General features: G+C 43.1%; 1 protein-coding gene across 1 annotated transcript in view; it reads left to right on the top strand.

Annotated features, from left to right (window-relative positions):
• PREP (prolyl endopeptidase) overlaps positions 1–17,765 on the top strand; it is a 158,382-nt gene that overhangs the window by 128,073 nt on the left and 12,544 nt on the right. Inside the window, exon 11 of the mRNA XM_066248268.1 lies at positions 15,270–15,406. Coding sequence (XP_066104365.1) covers positions 15,270–15,406 — 137 coding nt within the window. The remainder of the gene's footprint in view (positions 1–15,269; positions 15,407–17,765) is intronic.

Below are 17,765 nucleotides of genomic sequence, written 5' to 3'. Positions count from 1 at the left end.
CAAGTATAGGTTTTTCTGTTTCTGGTTGAAGATCTTGTTGAGTTTTGGGGGAGATTTATCGGTATCGCTTCCTACCCCGCCATTACTCTGACATCATCTCCCGCACATGCTCTTGATAAAGGTAACGCACGTAAACAAGTAGCATTACCTTGTCAATATCTGTAGATTCATCAACCTGGAGAGCATACAACGGTGATTTATTAATCCTTTCTAACAATTGTGATTCAATGTCCTCTGCTATTTTCTCAATGCGCCGTGTGACGGTGGTAGCCGAAAGAGGCATCTGTGCTATCTTTTTAACCGTAGCCTCTCCTAGAAGTTCACGACAAATGTTTTTAGTGGCTGGAAGGGTCAATTCTTCACCAATGGTGAATGGCTTCTTAGCCTTAGCAATACGATTAGCCACCAAGTATGCTCTCAGTGCACTCGCATTTATTGATGTTGTGGCCACCAATAATTGTTCTGTCCTTCATGTTCATGCTTTTTTCTTTCAAAATACTCAGAAGGCTTGTCTTTTAAAGTAGGGTGCTTGGTCTCCAAGTGGCGAAGCAGTTTTGAAGGCTTCATTGCCTCATTACTTAGCTGGTCGCCACATATTATGCAGAGCAGCCTTGGTGCATGAGAATCACCAGTTGCAATAAATCTATAATTCAAGTAGGACTCCTGGTATTGTCTGTTAAATGAAGCCTTCTTTTTCTTCAAGGTTGTAGGTTCTTCTTCTGTCTCCTCACTGGCCCTTTTCCACTTCGCAAAAAAACTTTCAATGAAATTTTGGTTTTTTTTTTCATTTTTCCGAAGCTGGAAACGGGAGGCAGTCAGACAGACTCCCGCATGTGCCCAACCATGATCCACCCGGCATGCCCACCAGGGGGTGATGCTTTGCCCCTCTGGGGCGTCGCTCTGTTGCATCCAGAGCCATTCTAGCGCCTGAGGCAGAGGCCACAGAGCCATTCCCAGCGCCCGGGTCATCTTTGCTCCAATGGAGCCTCGCTGCGGGAGGGGAAGAGAGAGACAGAGAGGAAGGAGAGGGGGAGGGGTGGAGAAGCAAATGGGCACCTCTCCTGTGTGCCCTGGCCGGGAATTGAACCTGGGACTCCTGCACGCCAGGCTGATGCTCTACCACTGAGCCAACCGGCCAGGGCCCATTTTTTAAAAATAAAACATCGTTCAGACTTAAATATAAATAAAACGGAAATAATGTAAGTTATTTATTCTTTCTCTATGGACTGGTACCAAATGGCCCACGGACCGGTACCGGTCCGCGGCCCAGGGGTTGGGGACCACTGCTCTAAGTGACCCTCTTTGAACTCCTAGCCTCGTGTTTCCTAGTGGGGGGAGCGAAATGCACCACAGTGCTCAGGACCTGGCTTCTTGATGATGCCTCTGTAAGCGCCTCGAGTCTTCTAAGATGGGTTTCTTTCCTGCCTCTCACTCGCTGGAAGGCTGTTCTTTGATGATTTGAATTTATATTGTCTGAGAGGCTCTAGGTAGAAGTGGATCAGAGTGTTATTACACTGTTGGACATATTTACCAACAGAAATATGTCTTTGTGCCAGAGAATTTTACTTCCAAATTCACCTTTTCAGTATTCCAATAATTTGTTTTTCTGCAATAAAATTTTGTGTGCATTTGCTTCTCGCGGGGTTTTGTGGTATCTCACCCCTTGGACGTACAAACAGCAAATGGTAACTGGACAATCTGTGCCAACGTCCTGGTTCCTGGGCTTTTGTCCGTCCACACCCCCACCCTGCTGCTCCTCCTCCTCTGGCTAACATTTCTGGAGTTCACCCTTTTACGGTGCGCGTAACTACCAGCCACAGATTCTTAAAGCTCTGCAGTTCTTTCTGTTCTGTTCTGTTACTGATAGTCCTGCCCAGAGTTTGTCTTTGCAACATTTTGGTTATTGATTTTATTTTTATTTTTCTAATGCAATAAAATAAATAAGCAGTCTGCTATAATTTTAAAGTAATGAGGGTTTGAAATGGATTTCAAGTATTCTTGTCCAGTTTTATCATGTGGGTGCAGTCTCATGCAGTAAATTACCATAACTAAACAATTTAAAATCCATACAGCTCCTCTGCCAGGCATGGCTAAAATAGATTAACAGCTGTGCATAAGAAAAATGTCAGCTGTTAAATCTTTTTCACTAAGTTGGAAATTTGTAACCATACCCATGTGCCTATGTCGCTTCTAAGTTCCTTAACCTGAGTTAATTTGTCTTATTACTGTTCAACTTACAAGCATTTTGATGCTAGACTTTAGGTTGCTATTTTTGTATGGATTTTTTTAATGAACTGCCATTTAAAATATTTAATCTCATGCTGTTTGATTGAAGCTTAGGGCCCGGTTTAAGCATTCATTCATGCATTTATCTAGCTTTTGTTTTCAAGTGCCTTCTGTCCTACTGTCTTCCAGGCCCCCTCTAGGTACAGAATAGACACATAACCCCAGAAGGGACATATGTGAGGGCACGATCCTGCCATGGAGGGTTCAGGAAGTGCCCCTGGCGGGAGGTTTCAGGGGATTTGCTGATCCCTCACTTAGAGTCACAAATGCATTGAGTCGAGTCAGACGGCCCAGGTTCAAATCCAGACTCCATCACTTAGGAGATACATGACTTGGACTAAATACTCCTCTGGGTCAGAAAGACCCCCCTCTAAAAAGTGGGAGTATTCATGTCATAGACCTCACATGTGAATTAAAATGAGGGAATATTTTATAAAATCCTTAGAATACTGCTTGGTACATGGTAAGAACTGTGTGACTGTTTTAAACAAAACAAGTAAAATAAGTAACACGTATTTTGACCTATATAAGGACTAAGGAAAACTCTATTGTGAAAAATATATAAACTAACTGGCAAGATTTTTAATATCTGTTTTTAAATGTATGGAAATTTTAGTTGTTAGTTAGCTTATATAGGAATTTACTATCACTAGGTTCTGTCTCCAGAGCCTTGGCTAACTTTTGTTTTCTATGCTTTTAGTTATTTTGATGTTTTCAGGGAAGGAAGAACTTTCTAACAATTAGGCTCCAAAGTCAAATGAGCTGTCATTTGTGCCATTTTAAAGTTCTTTCCCACTTATAGAAGTAGCCGCATGCCCTGGCCAGTTGGCTCAGCGGTAGAGCGTCAGCTTGGCATGTGGAAGTCCTGGGTTCGATTCCTGGCCAGGGCACATAGGAGAAGCACCCATCTGCTTCTCTACCCTTCCCCCTCTCCTTTCTATCTCTCTCTCTCCCCCTCCTGCAGCCAAGGCTCCATTGGAGCAAAGTTGGCCCAGGTGCTGAGGATGGCTCTATGGCCTCCATCTCATGCGCTAGAATGGCTCCGATTGCAGGCGAGCATCGCCCCCTGGTGGGCATGCCGGGTGGATCCCAGTTGGGGACATGTGGAAGTCGGCCTGCACCCCTTCTCACCCATCCTTGTCAGATGTATTTGCCACACTCAGCATAGGCCATACAAGTGGCTCCTGTCAACTCTGATAAAAAGGAAAGCTCAACACCCTTTTATGAACATTGTCCTTTAAACCTGCCTGTCAGGCTCTAAAATTAAGCAGGAGCTGCCGCCACCAGACACGCTCCTCTCCGAAGGGCTGGCCCTCTGCAGTTCACCTTCATCTTCCGTGGATAAGCGGTCCCGCTGCTAATGATAATGTGAGTCCTGGCATTTGACTCATAGCACCAAATCTGAACCAGATCAAATGTAGGGATGAAGGTTATTTTCAGGAGCTTAAATGGTTGCACATCTTTGAGTGTCTTATGACTGATTTTGTTACTAAATGTATTCCTCTCAAGAAAAGTAATCATTTCGGTAGAGACAGCTGATCTTTTCATGACCAATGTCATTCTCTTGAAGAACATTCATGTTTCCTTGGTTTATGTTTACTTGCTCCTCTTTTTCTTTAAAGGCAGATATTTTATTTCCTCTATCTGAGGCCATATTCAGATGTTAAGACAGCTAGCCATGTACTCAGAGATGCTGCCTTGCACCAAAACATGCTTCCAGAGCAGCGGTTCTCAACCTGTGGGTCGCAACCCCAGCGGGGTCGCCTAAAGCCATCGGAAAATACATAATGCATATCAGGTATTTACATTCCGAATCATAACTGTAGCAAAATTACAGTTATGAAGTAGCCACCAAAATTATTTTTTGGTTTGGGGTCACCGCAACATGAGGAACTGTATTGCGGGGTCACGGCATTAGAAAGGTTGAGAACCACTGTTCCAGAGTAAAACCACTTTCTATTTGGTGATGTCTTTGGAAAGTCATGCTTGATGATAAGGATGGGTCATTTCTGACATTTTAGACTATGTACTTTATGTAAGCACAGACCTTTTCTTTCTTTCCCTTAATATAGTGTTTTGTTTTGTTCTGTTTTTGTTTTATCAAATGAGAGGCAGGAAGGCAGAGAGACAGACTCCTGCATACACCCTGACTGGGATCCACCTGGCAAGCCCCTTACAGGGTGATACTCTGCCCATCTGGAGCAGCTGCTCCATTGCTTGGCAACTGTGCTTTTTTAGCATCTGAGGTGAGGCCATGGAGCCATCCTCAGTGCCTGAGGCCAACTTGCTCAAATCATTTCAGCCATGGCTGCAGGAAGGGAAGAGAGAGAAAGAGAGAAGGAGAGGGGGTGTGGAGAAGCAGATGATTGCTTCTCCTGTGTGTCTTGACCAGGAATCAAACCCGGAACTTCCATACACCAGGCCAGCGCTCTACCGCTGAGCCAACTGACCAGAGCAATATAGTTCTTTTTTTAATTTAAAGGATTTCAGCTCAGAAATCTGTGAGCTCTTATCTGTTAAGCAGTCATTCATTAAAATATGGTTTTAAATGTACAAAATTAGAAGCTGCTTTAAATTTAATTACTTAGATATTTGAAGATGCTTTTTATTATGGTTCCCTCAAGCATTTATTTTGTTTGTGAAATGAATTGTGTCAGTTAAGCCTTTTAAAAATACTATTGAAACTGAATGTTTTTAGTGGTGCAACATGAGAGGGTGTGGTGGCATTTTTATTACTTTAATAATCTATCTCCAATTTCAGATAATAATAATAGATAATAACTTCTCATCTGGGACATGGCTTTTGACATTCTTAAATGAGTCTCCTTTTCAAGAGAGTAACAAAGACAGGCAAAGAAAGCATAGTATCTTTGTCTCCTAGATTCTCTAGAGACGAGTAATCATTGTTGGGGGTGAGGGGAGACTATCTTAAATCTGTGTTCTAACATTTTCAAAAATTTGCATAATTACTCCCAATAAAGGTATTTACAAGGAAGGCATAAATTGAAGGGATTTACTTTGTGTCACGGAAGAAAAAATTCTGGAGCAGGGACTTGGGAGACCTATATGGTAATTTTCCATAAGCTGCTGTGTTAGCTTAGCAGATTTCTTACTCTTTTGGATTTTAGGTTTGTCATTTGTAAAAGTAAGCGGGGTGACTGGTGAGGTGAGGTCCCGGAATGACCACCTCTCCTCATCTCTCAAACATTTTAAGTTCCCAGAATTTGGAATTATCTTAATTCCTTGGTGCTGAGAAAGACCTGGCACAGACTCTTTACCAGGCTGGCAGTCTTGCAGCCGCCCGGAAAACACCCATCCCTGTCCATCGCGGAGCAGTGTGCCCTTCATAGAGGGTGCGGTTCCTTATGCCTCGCTGTGCTTAATGGTCTTGGTTTTCGATGCTACAATGTGAGTCTCCAAAATGAGGAATTTTTTTTCTAAGAGAAGGTAAACAAAATTTAAGGAAAGAAGCGTTGTTAGTTTAATGTTTGCTCAACCTTTGGCTGGTTCATTCATATTTGGAAACCACTGTTGCTTTGAATCACTGTGGGGGTGTTTATTTATTTTCTTATGTGTGGTGTCCCTGATGAAGGTTTCATAGAAAAACACACTAGGCCCTAGTTGGTTGGCTCAGTGGTAGAGCGTCGGCCTGGCGTGCAGGAGCCCCGGGTTCAATTCCCGGCCAGGGCACACAGGAGAAGCACCTATCTGCTTCTCCATCCCTACCCCTCTCCTTCCTCTCTGTCTCTCTCTTCCCTTCCCGCAGCCAAGGCTCCATTGGAGCAAAGATGGCCTGGGCGCTGAAGATGGCTCTGTGGCCTCTGCCTCAGGTGCTAGAACAGCTCTGGTCGCAACAGAGCGACGCCCCAGAGGGGCCGAGCATCGCCCCCTGGTGGGCGTGCTGGGTGGATCCCGGTCGGGCACATGCGGGAGTCTGTCTGCCTGCCTCCCCGTTTCCAACTTCAGAAAAATACAAAAAAAAAAAAAAAAAAAGAAAGAAAGAGAGAGAGAGAGAGAGAGAAAGAAAGAAAGAAAGGAAAGAAAGAAAGAAAGGAAAGGGAAGGAAGGAAGGAAGAAAGGAAGGAAGGAAGGAAGGAAGAAAGAAAGAAAGAAAGAAAGAAAGAAAGAAAGAAAGAAAGAAAGAAAGAAAGAAAGAAGGAGAAAGGGAGGGAGGGAGGGAGGGAGGGAAGGAAGGAAGGAAGGAAGGAAGGAAAGAAAAGAAAGAAAGAAAGGAAAGAAAGAAAGGAAAGAAAGAAAGAAAGAAAGAAAGAAAGAAAGAAAGAAAGAAAGAAAGAAAGAAAGAAAGGGAAAGGGAAAGGGAAAGGGAAAGGGAAAGGAAAAGGAAAGAAAAAGCAAAGCACACTAAAGGCCCTGGCCGGTTGGCTCAGCGGTAGAGTGTCGGCCTAGCGTGCGGAGGACCCGGGTTCGATTCCCGGCCAGAGCACACAGGAGAAGCGCCCATTTGCTTCTCCACCCCTCCGCCGCGCTTTCCTCTCTGTCTCTCTCTTCCCCTCCCACAGCCAAGGCTCCATTGGAGCAAAGATGGCCCGGGCGCTGGGGATGGCTCTGTGGCCTCTACCTCAGGCGCTGGAGCGGCTCTGGTCGCGACATGGCGATGCCCAGGATGGGCAGAGCATCGCCCCCTGGTGGGCAGAGCGTCGCCCCTGGTGGGCGTGCCGGGTGGATCCCGGTCGGGCGCATGCGGGAGTCTGTCTGACTGTCTCTCCCCGTTTCCAGCTTCAGAAAAATGAAAAAAAAAAAAAAGAAAAGCACACTAAAGTAGTCCCTCTTTAAGATCTCATGGATGCTTCCAGAGACAGTCGTCTTAGATTCTTAGGTGTGTTTGTCATCTGTTAGGATGAAAGATTACGCCAGGGGGAGACCCTGTTGGTAACGCTGCTGTCACAGGCTCTTTGCTGTCCTCGATCTGTTGCACAACCCATTTGTTCAGCTGCTGACAGCGAGCAGGAAAGACAGGGCCCATCACATGATGAGCCTGGATAACAGACAGACTTTTTCTGTTTCTCAAATGGGTGCCTGTCAGCGCCATGTGAGCACTTTGTTTCCCTGTCCATTAAGGATCCCATAAAAGCTTTGTCATCTAATGAAAGGGTGGTACCTACAGGCACTTAAAAAGAATGGATATGTATTGTCAGCTGTCTTGTTTGGTTATATGTAAGAGGAAAAATATAAGTGTTTTTACTTTTTAACTTGAACCTGAGTATTGTGGTAGTAATAAACTGTTGCAAATGGAGAAGTAACATGTGAGTTTAAGCTCTGGCAATTGTCTGCTCTTGTCTACTCATCCAGCACTAATGGCTGTTGTATTATATATCCAGATGCTCCTAGACTTACAATGTGGTTACATTCTAATGTACCAACCCATCCCTAAGTTGAAAATACTGTAAGTTGAAGATGCATTTAATACTACACAGTAAAGACGCAGTTGTTCTTCACTCTTCTGATTGTGTGGCAGATTGGGAGCTGGCTCACTGCTGCTGCCCAGTACACAAGAGAGTGTGGGACCACACATCTAGCCTGGGAAAGAACAAAATTCAAAGCATCGTTTCTAATGAGTGTGTATCTCTTTTGCACCATTGTAAAGTTGAAAAAAAATTGTAAGTAAAACCACTGTAAGGCTGGGACTGTCTGTATATATCATTTACATTATAATTTTTGTATGCTACTAATAATCATTTAAGGTTTTATTCTAGACCAGTTGGTTTGAGGCTAATGGGGTAGAGAATTTTGAGGTTTGCCAAATAGAGAGGAGGGGCCTGATTGTGAGAACTAAAATGATTCAGTGAGGGCCTGGGCATGGGGGTCCTTGGCACAAGATATGATTCAGAGAGTTGGCAGCGGGTGGCTGAGAAGAGAGAGAAGCAAGAGACTGCAGCTCCTAGGCGAAACAAGAGTATGTGGAAAAGGAGCACGGACCAGGCAGCCACGACCCTCCTGTGGGCCTGCAGCTGTGCACAGGGGGTCCTCAGTAGTTTAGTAGAGCTTTCTAAGATGGCAGAGGGATATTTCAGACAGAAAAGAGAAGACTAACCAGACAAAATTGCAGAACAGTAGCATTCGGCAACAGGAAGAAGAGCTAGTAATGGGCCCACAAAGAAGGTTGAAAAAGAATTAGAGCAATTAAAAAAGAACCAGAGAAATTCTCCACCCAGGAGCCAAAGGAGTGGTGGGGCCAGGTGGGGATTGAAACAGATGAGGCCTGGGAAGAAACCAGTTCAAAATGGTGTTTCTGAGCAGTGGGGGAAAGAGTGATTCTTCAATAAATGATGTGTAATAGTTGGCCATTTAGGGAAAATTAGATCCCTGGTCAAGGCACATACTATAATCAACCAGTAGATGCACAAATAAGTGAAACAACAAATCCATGTTTATCTCTTTCCCTTCCTCTCTCTAAAATCAATTTTAAAAAAACAACAGGTCATAGACTAGAAAGAAATACAAATAAAACATAATGATGGCAAAAGGTTAATATCCTTAATGTAAGAAGAGTTTCTATAAACTATTTGAACAGTAACATAGTAAAAGGGGAGTCATACTTTATTCTCTGAGGAGATAGAAAATTACTAGTAAATAGATGAAAATTTTAACTAATGTAAAAACTGATTCTTAAAGCAATAATGAGATGGTACTGTTTGTCTTCTAGACTAGCAAAAATTAAAATCCATTTTAACATCCACTGCTGGTGAGAAAGGGACATGTAGGTAATCATTGTCTCTAGGCGATTAACTTAATACACCATTTTTAGAGAATTATTTATCTATTGAATTTTCAAATGCACATACACTTTGATCTAGCAAAGTTCATGTCTAAGAATATATCCCACAGACATCATAGCATGAGTACATAATATTTACCTTAAAAGAATGCATTCCATCATTGTTAACAGAATAAAAGAATAGTCTGAATATCTTTAGGTGAACAAATGTTTAAATAAATGTACATATACCCATACAATGGAATATTAGGCAGTGATTTTTTTTAATGAGATAAATCAGGATGCTTTATCCTGGATAGAATTCCATGAAGTATTGCAAAGTGAGGAGTAGGAGGAGTAAACTTAGCAAATATCCATATAATATTAATTCACATGTAATTGTGTGTGAATAATTATAAAGAGATGTGTCTCTATAAACTTGGGAAAAGGTTGGGAAGGGTATACACCCCTGGGTAGAGGCAGGGACAGAGGGACAGGAGGAAAGACACAAATGTTCACTGAGGCCCTTTGAAAAATGATGGGGACAGAGAAATGAACAGGGTAACAAGCGACAAGTAGTGGGTACAAGTTACTGGGTATGTTTGGTCAGGGAGGGAGGGAGATGGAGACTTAACTTGAGGGGTGGACAGGACAATGCAGAAGGTTTGGAGTCTTTGTTCTGTTATATAGTAAAGGAGAAATTTGAGTCTGTATGCCAAGAAAAGAAAGATAATACAAAAAGAAAATTGTGGTAATTGGGAGAGTGAGATCGGGGTGGAGTGGGTGAGGAGTGGAGTCAAGGCTGAGCGATCCTTCTTTCTCTGAGGTGGTAGATAGGGAGTGAAGTCGGCAGAAAGCCCTCCTAGCATGTGGCGGACAAAAAGAGCAGGGGGTGCAAATGGGTGGTGCTGGTCATGGAAGAAAATGGAAAACATTGAAAACAACTACTCTGGAATTGACTTAGGAACAAAAAAGGTATAAGGAAGACATTTTAAAAAGGCATAGGAAGCAAAACACAAGGAAACACGTAAGGAATTCATTTGGGTAGCAGGCGTAACTAAAGGCATAAGTTCAAAGCCTATGAGTTCAAGTATTGTCAATTTGTTATGAAGTGAGTTGGCATTTCCTGAGTACCCAACAGCGCAGAGGAGAAGGAATCCAGTGGGTTAGGTTAGAATTAGAGGGTTTTAGACATTAGTAATACTTAAAGGGTTGGCTAAGAGTCCCAAGCTGAGGAAGAAAGCCCAAGGGGGACTTACAGCCAGACAGAGTATAAGGGGTGGAATGTTTTAGTAAAAGTTATAAATATATACATACATACATAAATTGAAAGAGTAAAATCAGATGCCCCAAGAGTAGGAAAGGGAAGGAGGTGGTGAAAGAACAAAATGGAGTCACATGGGGACTGTCAGAGTTGCTTGCAGAAGGGTGAGTCCTAAGGGCAAAGTTAAGGCGATGAGTGTTTGTAGTGCCTGTTGGTTTATTTCTGTAGGCTCTTAAGTCCCATGAAGGAAAGAACTATTCAAGTCTTGTTCGTATTTATGTCTCCAGTGTTTAGTGCAGTGCTGGCACATAATTGACTCAGCAAGTATTGAATAGGTGGGATGGTAGCAAGGGTCTTGATAGTGAGACATTTAAGACTGTTGGGAGGTCAGGATGCTGGACCAGTCAGTAATTTCATGGACAAAATCATTGAAGAAGCCTGACCTGTGGTGGCGCAGTAGATAAAGCATCAACCTGGAATGCTGAGGTCGCCGGTTTGAAACCCTGGGCTTGCCTGATCAAGGCACATATGGGAGTTCCTGCTCCTCCCCCTTTCTCTCTCTCTCTCTCTCTCTCTCTCTTACCCTTTTCTAAAATGAGTAAATAAAAATCTAAAAAAAAAATTTACTGGAGAAAATTACAGGGGACTCAGGTAAAAAGAATTATGGAGTCCCATATTGAAACTTTCAGGGATTATGGAAAAATAACTGATTTTAGTTTATATTAATTGATGAGAACAGAGAAGGTGATAAAAACAGATGATCTGACTAGGTTTTTTGAGTTCTGGTCCCTCCGTGTCAGACTAGTGAAGAGACTTACTAACTGCAGTTTGAAGGCTCCACCCCAGCCCTGTGGAGGCAGAATCTCTGAGGAAGGCAGCCTGGGGAACTATATTTTTAACGTGTCCATCACAAATGTGTAGAACCAGACAATAAGGTTCAAGAACCAGTGGCATGGATTCTGAAGTGGAGCTTCCTGGTTTGGCCAGATTTGGGAACCAAATGGGAACGAGGAGCTTACTAGCTTCTCCTCCAAATTGAGCAAATCTAGGGCAGTGGGAAAGAAAATACCCCAGAGCCTCTTAAAGAAAAGTTTTTAAGGAAGTGGTTTCAAGTTAAGGAAGTTTCAGTTTTAGTTAAGGAAGTAGAAAGTGCATGATGGAAAATGCCTGGGCTATTTTTAATGACTCTGTCTAAAATGTCCACATGGATTCTTTCCATAGTTTTCAAAAAGACTCAGGACTCAGTTTATGCTTTCATTGAAAAGTCAGATCAAGACCCTGGCCAGTTGACTCAGTGGTAGAGCATCAGCTCAGCGTCTGGAAGTCCTAAGTTTGATTCCTGGCCAGGGCACACAGGAGAAGTGCCTATCTGCTTCTCCACCCTTCCCCCTCTCCTTCTTCTCTGTCTCTCTCTCTTCCCCTCCCTCAGTCAAGGCTACACTGGAGCAAAGCTGGCCCGGGCACTGAGGGTGGCTCCATGGCCTCTGCCTCAGGCACTATAATGGCTCCGGCCACAACAGAGCAATGCCCCAGATGGGCAGAGCATCGCCCCCTGGTGGGCATGCTGGGTGGATCCTGGTAGGGCACATGTGGGAGTCTGACTGCCTCCCTGCTTCTAACTTCAGAAAAATACAAGAAAAAAATCATTTGCCTTTCCATGAATGGAAATGGCAAAGAATGCTGCTGCTAACTGTGTATATGTGTGTGTACATGTGTGTGTGTAGAGAGACTTGATAGAATATATATACAGGCATAGATGAGGTATATTTATTTCAAGACTGAAAAAAACCTTCTTGTAAGGAGTTTTTGAAGATTATTTTATTGCAGTCATCTTTACAGTGCCCTTTCACTTGTGGTCAGTGTTCAGAGTGTTATTTAACATCAGAACCACACCAACTTAAGCTTGGATATAGTTTTACAAGTATGTCTTTACGACTGCAGGTTTAAAGGGGGCTTTGTGCTTGTGTTGGTATTCTAAAAGGATGCCTTGGCCGTGGAGCCAGATGGGCGCATTGCAGACCGACTGGCAGGCATTAGAAACCCTACAGGTGACAGCAAAGGAAGCGGTGCCAGGGAAGGAAGCCAGGTCATCACAGAGCAACAGGAAAGAGTGTTCTGGGGACAGAAAAAGGGTCTGACAGTTAGCTTAGGGGGAACTAGGGGTGCATCAGTCCTGACTGGGGGCAGAGCAGGTACGGAGCAGTGTGTTCCCTCTGGAGGGGTGACCTGCACAAAAAGGGCTTAGGGCAGTGGTTCTCAAACTTTCTGAAGTCGGGATGCAGTTAAAATCCTACAAATAATTGTAGGCGTATTATATACTACAAATTTCTGAGAAATATGTTATAATAATTAAGTCAAATATTAATGAAAAAATATAAAGTCCAAGCATGCTTTTATGGTAATTAAATGAAATGAATACAACAAAATTAAATTTATTCTGACATTAAAAAACATTTTTATGTTACATTTTTTGAGTTATGCTTTTTAGAATTCGTAAAAAGGGTTAAAAATAAAAAACAACAAAAAAAGTTATATATATATATACATACATATATATATGTATGTATATATATATATATATATATAAATACACACATTCTTGGTAAGATTTAGTAAATTCGGCAGGTCCCAGCATGAATGTCTTAACTTTACACCAAACAAAGGATAGAAGAAACTTGCCTCCAGTCTTTCCGGGTTACATGGGGGTAGTGTAAACAATCCAGCACCACAGCTTAACAGCCTTTTGCAACCTAATCAGGTAAGTGAGGTGGGGGGTTGGGCAAACTGTCATCTTACAGCCCATTCCCCACACCTCTGGCCCCCAAAATCTAAACTCCAAAAACCCTGTTGGTTTTTTTGGTCCCCAACAGGCACATATTTCTCTGGAACACCATAGGGTGCACCTGGAAATCTTCTAGGGTTCACACTTTGAGAACCACTGACTTAGAGGCTGGGGCAGGAATTTGAGGACAGGTGGGAAATTGAGGGTGGGGTGTTAAAGGGAACACTGTTTTGAACAGCTGACACAGTTCAGGTAGAATCATGTGAGCCATTTATCCAAGTCTTGTTCATTTTTATGTCTCCAGCGCGTAATGCACTGGACTTGGGAAATATTTGAATGAACAAGTAGATAGGATGGAGTAGCAGCAAAGATCTTCACACTGAGGCATTTAAGCCTCTGAAAGGTCAGGATGCTGGATGGGTCATCATTTTCATTGATTAAAGTCACTGAAGAAAATCGTGATGCTGTGGTTAGGGTGCTCCAAATTCTCCCCAAGTCTGCACTGAAGGCCCTTGATTTTAGCTCATTAATGCCAGCCAATCACTTGAAATGCATTTTACTTATTCTGCATTTATTTTTACTTTATCAGAGGTTTCTACCTGCCACTAAGTTAACTTTAAATAATACTGTGCTCTCTGATGATTCTAGACCCTGAGGAGTATTCTCCATGATTCCTAAATTATCGGATTTATCTATTTCTCCATATTTCTCACCAGGTTAGAAACATGCTTTTGTGCTGTTCTCGGAAGGTTTCAGAAACCTTCCAGACTCGCTGGCACACATTGTGGCCCTGTGCGCCTTCCTGCAGATCTGCATGGCTTCTCCACTTTCAGCCTCCCACCCCCACCCCCGCCTCCCACTGTTTATTTCCAAGCACCTTGTAGCATCTTTCTGCAATAGAACTGCTACCTGAAACACTGGATAAACTATGGCTGCAGGTCACACCAAGTATGAAGGCTTATATATTTGACTGTAACATGGAAGGTCATCAAGATGTCTGTAAGCAGATTGCTTTCCAGGTGTCAGCTGAGGTAAAGAAACCATGTATACCCCAAGGGAAAGCTATCTATAGATTTTCTGTCCAAAACAAGCCATTATTGGCTTTTGTTGGCTTATCAACTCACTTCATAACAAATTGACAATACTTGAATATTTAATACTCTCTTTCTTATCCTTGTCCTCTTACTCCTTTTATCCCAAAAGTAATGAATATAGAAATGTTGACTGAAGTTACTCAGATTCAGGAAGATTTTATGAGCCTTAATTAAAAATCCTGGAAAAAATGTCTTTGACCTAGAATAATAGGATTTCTATGTTTCTCATCTACTCTTTAAGCTAATGTTTTGTTGTCGCTAACATTAATTTAATAGTTGTACATAGAAAAATGCTGGCCTTGCCTGGTTGGCTCAGTGGTAGAGCATCGGCCTAGCGTGTGGAAATCTCGAGTTTGGTTCACGGTTAGGGCACACAGGAGAAGCAACCATCTGCTTCTCCACCCTCCCCCTTCTCTCTCATACTCTCTCTTCCTCTCCCGTAGCCATGGCTCCAATGGCTCAAACAAGTGGGCCCCCAGCACTGAAGATGGCTACATGACCTTGCCTCAGGCACTAAAATAGCTCAGTTGCTGAGCAACGGAGCAAGCCCCAGATGGCAGAGCATCTCCCCATAGAGGGCTTGCCCGGTGGATTCAGGCTAGGGTGCTAGTGGGAGCATGCTTCTCTGCCTCCCCGCCTCCCCGCCTCTCCGCCTCTCTGCCTCCCACATAAGGAAAAAGAAAATTGCAGGCGAGTTGAGTATATTAACATTTAGAGAGGAAGATGAATGTGAAATTTCTTTTCTAGAAAAGAACTCTCCCTAGATTGAATTGTTCAGCAGGATGACCAAATCTGACTTTTTCCAGAGCTGGGGCGGAAAACAAATGTGTGTTTTCTGTGTGCCCCAGGAAGGCCATGTTTTAGGGAGGAAGAACTGAGGCTAAGGGAGGATGAACAGTCTGCCCGACGTCTCCTAGCTGGTCGCTCTGGAACAGGAATTCAAATTCAAGTGGCCCTATTTTCAGACCCATGAACTCTTCCCTGCTCCACCATTGGGCACCTTTGTGGTCCTGGACCTCCACTCTGCTGCTCTGCATCTTGAAGAGAGTATTGCTACCCTTGAATTTTCCCATGTAAAAGCATGCTGTGTACTAAGTAGTATTACGTTTATTCTTCTCTCTTTTCTAGATTTTCTACCCTAGCAAGGATGGTACAAAGATTCCAATGTTCATCGTGCATAAAAAGGGCATAAAATTGGATGGCTCTCATCCTGCCTTCTTATATGGCTACGGTGGCTTCAACATATCGATCACCCCCAACTACAGGTGAGCATGGAGCACTCCTGGCACTCAGAATATATTTTATCCCCTCCTTCCAGTGGAAGTCTCCTACCATCAAGATCAGTTCTAAGCCAACTTATAAATAGTACCTCCCATGAAATCTGATTCAATGATTCATCTGTCTGATTTGGGAAGAAATTCATGGGCTGGTGACTGTCAGGACATAAATTCAGGGTAAATTACACCAGCTGTCCCAAATTTAAATACAAGAAAAATGTTACTTTGAGTACTTGATATCAGTAGACCATTCTGCTAATTATTTAGGATTTAATCAAACTGAAAAGAGGTCCCTGCCCCAAAGTTGTTTATTGCCAAATTGTGAACTGTCTTGAACATCTGGGGAAACAGTTTGATTTTGTCCTTCTGTTACTAAGGAGCTGATGAAGGTGTAAAATCATGTAGAAGAGTATTTTCAGAGTTTGTGAGGCACCATCATATGAGTGTACCGATGGTTGCTCTTCACTCATTGTAGTGACCTCACCATTCTACCTTCTTTCCTTTTCTTTTCTTTTTTTTGGCAGAGACAGAGTCAGAGAAAGGGACAGATAGTACAGACAGACGGGAAGGGAGAGGGATGAGAAACATCAGTTCTTCATTGCGGTTCCTTAGTTGTTCATTGATTGCTTTCTCATATGTTCCTTGACCGGGGGGCTACAGCAGACCAAGGGACCCCTTGCTCGAGCCAGCGACCTTGGGCTCAAGCTGGTGAGCCTTGCTCAAACCAGATGAGCCTGTGCTCAAGCTGGTGACCTCAAGGTCTCGAACCTGGGTCCTCCACATCCCAGTCCGATGCTCTATCCACTGCGCCACCGCCTGGTCAGGCGCCATTCTACCTTCTTGAATGCTTCCTCTCTACTAAGCACCATCTTAGGCAAAGCCCGAGCCCACAGACGGGCTACCCATCTCTTATTAGAGTTTCCCAGGCCGTGAGAGTCACTGTTTCAGTAGTATCCTTATCTATGTGGTAAAAGCAGAAGCCATATTTATTCTCTGTAACTGTTAGTCTTAGGATACAAGGCAGTCGCTGTTTGTTCATTGGGTTCACCAAATCCTTACAACAAGAATACCGTATGTCATTGTTTGCCCCTTCTCTCACAGTGATGAAATACAAGCTTCAGTTTCAAGTCACAGTTATGCCTGAGTGTAGGGCCAGTGATCACATGCTTCATCTGATGAACAAGTCAGACTTGTATGCTAAGCCCATACCCGTGATCCCCACAAGGAGGCTATTATCAAGGCAACACGAACTCCTGAGCAAATCTGTAGTTAACCTCTGTCTTTGTTCATTTGTGCAACAAGTATGTGTGAAGCCTGCTCTGCTGGGAATCAGGACACAAGTAAGGGAAAGCCCCTACCGTTTTCACCCAGAACGCCAGGGATATGCTGATAGTTTCAGTGGAGACCATCAGAGGTGCATGAAAAACAATGAAGAAAAGACCAAGCAATTGCAAATCCATTTGGCCAGCCTAGTCTAATTGTGTACTCACGCCACCGACCCCAACTCCCCTCTGCTCTCCGTCCTCCAGACCCCGGGAACTAGCACTCAGACCATCCAGAGCCCGAGGTGGCAGAAGCTCACGGTTTCCCCAGTTACTAAAAGAAACAATGTAAAATTCTCAGAAACAGTTCACAAAGACAACTTAGTTTTAACTAACAGCAGCTAGAAAAATACGTATCACTTAGCATTTTTAGAATCAGTGGAAAGAGGAGAAAACCATAAAATCCAAAGTTTCCTTTTTCTCTTTCCATTCTTTTCCTAGAAGCCTGGTGCTATAGTTTCTTTTGTTTATTTCTAGAAACACTCCGTCTGGGAGCTCTCCCTTCTTATTTCTGGGCTGTGTCCTTTCAGCTCCTCTACCTTTCTCATCATCTCTTATCTAGTATAACATCTAAGTTTCAGTAAAACTTTAAAAATCCACATTTCAGAAAGAATCTTGTCTTTTTTTTTCCAAATTGAGGACTATGGAGAAAGATACGGGAAAAAAGAAGAGCAGAGCAGGAGCCGTTACTGGGTGTTCCTGCGAGCCGCCCGTTCACACCAGACCTGTGTCACGTGGCTAGTGGGATTTGGTTTGCCAGGATAGTTGACAGGTAGATTCAGTATGAAATGAGAACTTCTGCATTCCAACTTTGTACAGTGAAAGGTTTACCAATATTGAAAAATGACATATACTGAGTACTCATGAACATGTGTGTTTTGCAGTTAAACATTCAACAGAGGTTATATATATATATATATATATACACACACACACACACACACACACACATACTTTTTTTTTTTTACTTTAATCAAGTAACATAAAAATATTGGGCTCCAAACTAGATGATACTACACATGGAT

Source organism: Saccopteryx bilineata, chromosome 12 (assembly GCF_036850765.1).
Source record: "Saccopteryx bilineata isolate mSacBil1 chromosome 12, mSacBil1_pri_phased_curated, whole genome shotgun sequence".
NCBI lineage: Eukaryota > Metazoa > Chordata > Mammalia > Chiroptera > Emballonuridae > Saccopteryx > Saccopteryx bilineata.
Note: the sequence above shows the minus strand (reverse complement) of the source record. Positions and strands in the feature narration are given on the sequence as shown.